Source organism: Choristoneura fumiferana, chromosome 14 (assembly GCF_025370935.1).
Source record: "Choristoneura fumiferana chromosome 14, NRCan_CFum_1, whole genome shotgun sequence".
NCBI lineage: Eukaryota > Metazoa > Arthropoda > Insecta > Lepidoptera > Tortricidae > Choristoneura > Choristoneura fumiferana.
This window is the reverse complement of record NC_133485.1, coordinates 15,264,529-15,270,528: the sequence shown is the minus strand read 5'-3', so window position 1 is coordinate 15,270,528 and position 6,000 is coordinate 15,264,529. Positions and strand designations below refer to the sequence as shown.

The following is a 6,000-nucleotide window of genomic DNA, read 5'->3' as shown; positions in this document are numbered from 1 at the left end:
CATATGTGCTATTTTTTTTTTAGAGTGTACTATTTGTGCTGGATATCCTGGCTGCAGCATCAGCTCATCCTGTTGCCACCATTGCATTGTTTGTAGAATCAAATACTGAACAAAACGAACCCAAACACGATATATCTGCTATAGTTTTATTAAGAGTGTACCTACTAGTGTTCTGGATATCCTGGCTGCAGCATCAGGCCGAGAACTCTATAATCTTGCATAGCTATATTGTATTCATGGGTGTTTCAAATTTTAGGTCCCAAATATGTTTGAAAGTAAAGTAAATATCCATTATGCGTCTAAGATTCCTACCGCAGCGAACAAAAGAGCTGATGATCTTGAAACGGCTGAACCGATTTTGATAAATCATGTCTAAGATCCATCGCTAGAAAACCAGCTTTCAAATAAAAAAAACCGCATTCAAATCGGTCCACCCGTTTAAGAGCTACGGTGCCACAGACAGACACACAGACACACAGACACACAGACACACACACATAGCGGTCAAACTTATAACACCCCTCTTTTTCGTCGGGGGTTAAAAATAATAGCACATATGTCGTGTTTGGATTCGTTTTGATCAGTAATTGATTCTACATACAATGCAGTGGTGGCAACATGACGAGCTGATGCTGCAGCCAGGATATTCAGCACACCGGTATAACTCTTGAAAAAAATAATAGCAGATATGTCGTGTTTAATTCCTTTTGATCAGTATTTGATTCTACATACAATGCAATGGTGGCAACACGATGAGCTGATGCTACAGCCAGGATATCCAGCACACTAGTTAGTACACTCAATAAAAATAATAGCACATATGTCGTGTTTGGAATCGTTTGATCAGTAATTGATTCTACATACAATGCAGTGGTGGCAACACGACGAGCTGATGCTACAGCCAGGATATCCAGCACACCAGTATACTCTTGAAAATATAATAGCAGATATGTCGTGTTTGATTCCTTTTGATCAGTATTTGATTCTACATACAATGCAATGGTGGCAACAAGATGAGCTGATGCTGCAGCCAGGATATCCAAACCAATAGTACACTTTAAAAAATATATATCAAAGTTTAAAAAACATGAAATGAAAACTTAAATTTAAAATTTAAAAAACCCCTGACTTAAAAAACGCCAGCTAAAATAAAAATAAAAACGCCCGAAAAAAAACGCTGCTTGAAAAGACAATTAAAAAGTAAAAAATAATTATGCGCTACCTAGCTGTTGCCCGCGACTTCATCTGCGAAGAATTCGTTTATCTCTATCCCGCGGGGACTATGCTGATTTCCCGCAAAATTAGCCTAAGTTAATTTAGTATAAAGTATCTAGTAATATTTTTTATCTAAGCGTGGCCGGTGTCGGGGGATCGCTAAGGTTAATACTTTAAAAAAAACAACATATTATTTAGTTTCATGTTAACCTTAGCGGTCCCCCGACACCGACAACGCTTAGATAAAAAAATATTACTCGATACTTTATACTAAATTAACTTAGGCTAATTTTGCGGGAAATCAGCATAGTCCCCGCGGGATAGAGATAAACGAATTCTTCGCAGATGAAGTCGCGGGCAACAGCTAGGTAGCGCATAATTATTTTTTACTTTTTAATTGTCTTTTCAAGCAGCGTTTTTTTTCGGGCGTTTTTATTTTTATTGTTGCTGGCGTTTTTTTTGGTAAAAATGCGTCCAAAAACGCACATCGATTTAGGTTTAGGCTGAAACAGCCCTTTTATTCCGTAGCTAATAAACGCAACTTCAACATTTTGAATTTTATTAATAGAATATTAAATTTTAATGATCTTTATATGTTTTAAATTTATTACGAAAAATAAAAAAAATAAGCTTCATTTAAAGTTCAAAAATGGTGCCTTTGTAAAAGGATTTTTATTTTCATGATACATGACACAGCTCATTCAGCGTTTGCGTTTCTGCCGACGGTTCAAATGACATAGCACATGATATTAAAATAATACCGGAAAATTTAAATTTAGACGACTGTCCGAGGTAAAACTATGGCCGAGGTGCAACAGTTTCTCTTACAATATGTCCATGTGACGGAACCAGCAACTAATTTATTCCAAAAATACTTACTAGAAGAATCAGCAGAACAATCAGCGGTTCTAGTGCTCTCTCTGTCGTCCACCTGAATTAAGATAGCTTGGCCCGCTTTGGAACCATATAGATCATTGTTTGTCCTAAACATGTTGACTTCTGATTTTCTTTCATCAAAGATGGATCTAATACCAAGCTGAAACAATGATTCGATGTTAACAAATGAGTTGTGCATAACAATAGCGCAGACTTTTCATTCAGTATAGAACATCGTAGAGAGATAGAAAGAGAGAGAGAGAAAAAATATTTATTTACGAGTATGGAATATAAAGAATAATTAAACATAAACATCCAATAGTATGAATTTTGGGCACACTCAACATAATGTTGCGTTAAACCACAACGCTGTTTTTCAGTTAGATCCATTTTCCCGCTTTATCATTATTTAGCTTCAACTACAATTCAGCTTCTTATGATCTTATTATTTACTGCATCAGTATCTTTTGTTGCTTGCTGAAATATCTTACGGTTAAATAAATACTTAAACTTCTCATTGTTCTATAATTTATCCCTGATATGTTGACGGCATTATGCTAGAGATTATAAAATAATATTGACGCTCTCTCTTTTAATTACACTCGTTTCTTCTGTCTAGAAGTTCTCATTTCGAAGGGTCTAATTATATATCATTGAATTCATAACGACAAGAACTTCATCATATTTCTCATTTTCATCGCTTAAGACTTCTATATCTAAAATATCAGTCGAGAAGTTCTTACCTTAAGCAATAGTGACACCAAATTCAAGTGTGATGTTGTTTGTTCGTCGAATCTTGGCATCATCACTTCCAGCTCAGTGTTCCTTAGGGTTTCGATGTCAGCCATAATGTTGTGACCTGAGTCAAGCTTCTGTATCATTGCATCCAAACCGACGGCTTCGTCTGGCAGAACAATCACCATGCTAGCTTCACCACCTTCAAAGTTCAACTGTAATAGCTAAACAATATAAAAAATGATTTGTTATAGTTTATTTTTATTTCAAATGTTTTGCTGTTAATAATACAGCGTTATTCAATCAATTCACCATTAAAAAGGTTTGCATTGGAAGTTTTTACCAAATTGGTATAGGTAAAGACATACAATGGGCATTGAAAAGAGAGGAATTCATAGAAGCTCTATTAGACATAGCTTAAATGCACGAGCTTTCACCGCTCAAAAAATCTGAGATCAAGTATACCGTACTATTACAACTTCTAGGAAAAACATTATGAAAAGAGTAGCAGTTGAAGTTGAATTTGAAATAAGTAATAAACAAATAAAAATACTTCATTCCTCAACTGGAAATATAGTTTTACCTTAAGAAGATGAACTACTATATATAACTAAAACTTTGTTCACTTCTAACTTTGGTTTGAATAGCGTTTAACTCACCCTTGCGTTTAGTTCTAGGCTGACTCCATATTTGAACCATGTTTTAGGGATTTTCATCAAAAAAACTTCAGTTGTGGTGTTTCGTGATGTATGGAAGAGACTATACGTGTAAAGTCTTGTGTCAAACGGTTTTTCCCACACGCCCTTGAAAATAATTTTAATGATAAATTGTGAATAATACTTTTAAAAATATTTGATTTTACAGAACTTATATCAAATATAAAAAAGCTGCTAAGAAGAATTATTTAACTACACGTGGATTTTAAAAATAGGACAACGTAGTACCCATTTTCATCGTTAAAATTAAGTACTTTTTATAAATCTTTCTAGAATATGACACTAAAATTAAAAACCAATAATTCTCCTACCTGGAAGTAAATCACATTGACGAGCACCAAACGAGTATTATCATCCAAAACCGCACCAAGGGAGGTGTTACTATTTGTTTGTTCTCTGAACTGGAAAATATGCAAAGAGTAAAATTTTAAAGTAAAGCACACCAAATTATAAAATAGTAATTATCACCACCATAAGCACTTTGTGGCTTCTTATTTTGTCACAAGACTAATTGCTTTAAATTTAATTAATGTAAAAGTTTAGCTACTACTGAAGTTAGAAAATGCAATTTTCAGGTTTCATGCCAGTTTAAACCGGGTTTTCATAATTCTTAATGAAATCAGATAGTAGTACAGACTGAATAGATAATGATAGTTAGAAGATAACTAATAATGACAGGGATGAATGTTGACTTATTGCTAAATGATACATTGCTATCTCACCCAATTTTTAATGGCATTAGCAGCAGCTCCTTGAACACTAAAATCTATATGTTCTATACTCGACTCGAATATTTCTTCATAGTCTTTCTTTACGCCTGGCTTCAGTTCTGCACAATTTTTTATATAGATTTTATTAGCTACATTTAAGGTAGCGCCCCTGATAGATTTAAGAGTAGATTTGATGTATGCAAATGATGCAAGGAGCTGAAAAAAAAGATGATTGTGCTATTTATTATTTCTACATTGTGTCAGAATCCGGAATTGTCCTGAATTGTGTTTATGCTTGCAGCTTGTAATTTTTTGAGCAAGAAGCTCTGCTGGTATAAGGATGTCAAATTCTAAAGAAATGTGGTACAGAAGCATGCAAGCCAAAGCATGAGCGTCTACCTATTTTTCACTGGGAATTAATAAATACTTATTACTAATTTAACATAGTATTGTTTGCAGATGATACTTCTTTGATATTCAAAGTAAACAGGCAACAAGAAGATCCACCCACATCAATGAGACTTTAGCAGAGGCGCTAAACTGGTTCACCGCTAAACAATTTATTACTAAATGCAGCTAAAACTAAGTGTAATAAAATTTTCGTTGCCTAATGTGAGACAGTTTGAAACAACTATTTCCTTAAACGGAGAGAATCTGAAACTTGTGCATGAGACTGTTTTTCTTGGTCTTACGTTGGATCGTAATTTACAATGGAGCCCGCATATTTCTGGTCTTGCTGGTAGATTGAGCTCTGCCGCCTATGCTGTACGAAGAATCAGACAATTTACCAACGTTGAAACTGCCCGGCTAGTTTATTTCAGTTTATTTTCACAGCATAATGTCCTATGGTATGCTGATTTGGGGCAAGGCAGCCGACATAGAAACTATCTTCATTCTACAGAAGAGGGCAGTCCGGTCTATCTACAACCTGGCTCCCGAGATTCACTAAGAGAACGCTTCAAGGAGATAAACATCCTCACAGTAGCTTCACAGTATATACATGATGTGATATTGTATACACACAAGAATATCGAGTCGAATCGAATTATTTAGATTAGGAATTTTATTTATTGTTAACTCAGGGACTTTCTACATCCCCTTGCTATATAGTAATTTATTATTAACTCAGGGACTTTATACATCCCCTTGCTATATTTAAGGCTGTATATTGTTAAGCTTATGGATTTTAAACGTGTATATTTTTAGTTTAATTTCTAGTCACAGGCCCGCGACGTCGAAGCTCCCAAGACGATCCCATAGAGCTTATGGGAACGGAAGCAATACCATGCACTCGGTACCGCTCTGCTTTCAGAGCATGACATGAGTTCGTGTGAGCTAACTTTGGGGGCGGCAGACGTGAGCTTGCCTTCGGAATCCAAAAGTTTAATGGTTACTTGACCTGAAATGTAAATTTCAGAATTAAATTATTATTATTATAATTATTATTATTTTTTAATTTATGACGGTGGAAGCAGTCTACACTTCCACTGAACGTAGATTATAGTTAGAGTTTAGTTTTGTAACTAAGGGACCCCATACATCCCTGTATTATTATTATTATTTTTTGTATTTTCTTTTATTTCATTGTATACTGTAGTTTTTAAGTATTTTATTTGTAATTATTTTATGTTGAAAAAATGTCTTTCTGCCAAGTTTCTTGCGGCGCATTCTTCTTGGCAATGATGGTCTTTCCGAAAGCGCTGGTAGTTTTAAAAAATGACGTGTAAAAGTGCCCATTGCGGCCTATT

At 34.8% G+C, this 6,000-nt stretch overlaps 2 protein-coding genes across 2 annotated transcripts in view; both read right to left on the bottom strand.

Moving 5' to 3' along the window:
• The window catches only part of LOC141435293 (serine protease inhibitor 3/4-like), a gene marked incomplete at its 3' end in the record, with an annotated part of 78,659 nt that overhangs the window by 30,437 nt on the left and 42,222 nt on the right, over window positions 1-6,000 (bottom strand).
• LOC141434833 (alaserpin-like) lies at window positions 1,902-4,462 on the bottom strand. Its single transcript, XM_074097280.1, has 5 exons — window positions 4,265-4,462; window positions 3,854-3,943; window positions 3,486-3,629; window positions 2,835-3,050; window positions 1,902-2,251 (listed from the first exon to the last, which is right to left on the bottom strand). The coding sequence occupies exons 3-5, from the start codon at window positions 3,540-3,542 to the stop codon at window positions 1,991-1,993; spliced, it is 534 nt and encodes a 177-aa protein (XP_073953381.1). The 5' UTR covers window positions 3,543-3,629; window positions 3,854-3,943; window positions 4,265-4,462; the 3' UTR covers window positions 1,902-1,990.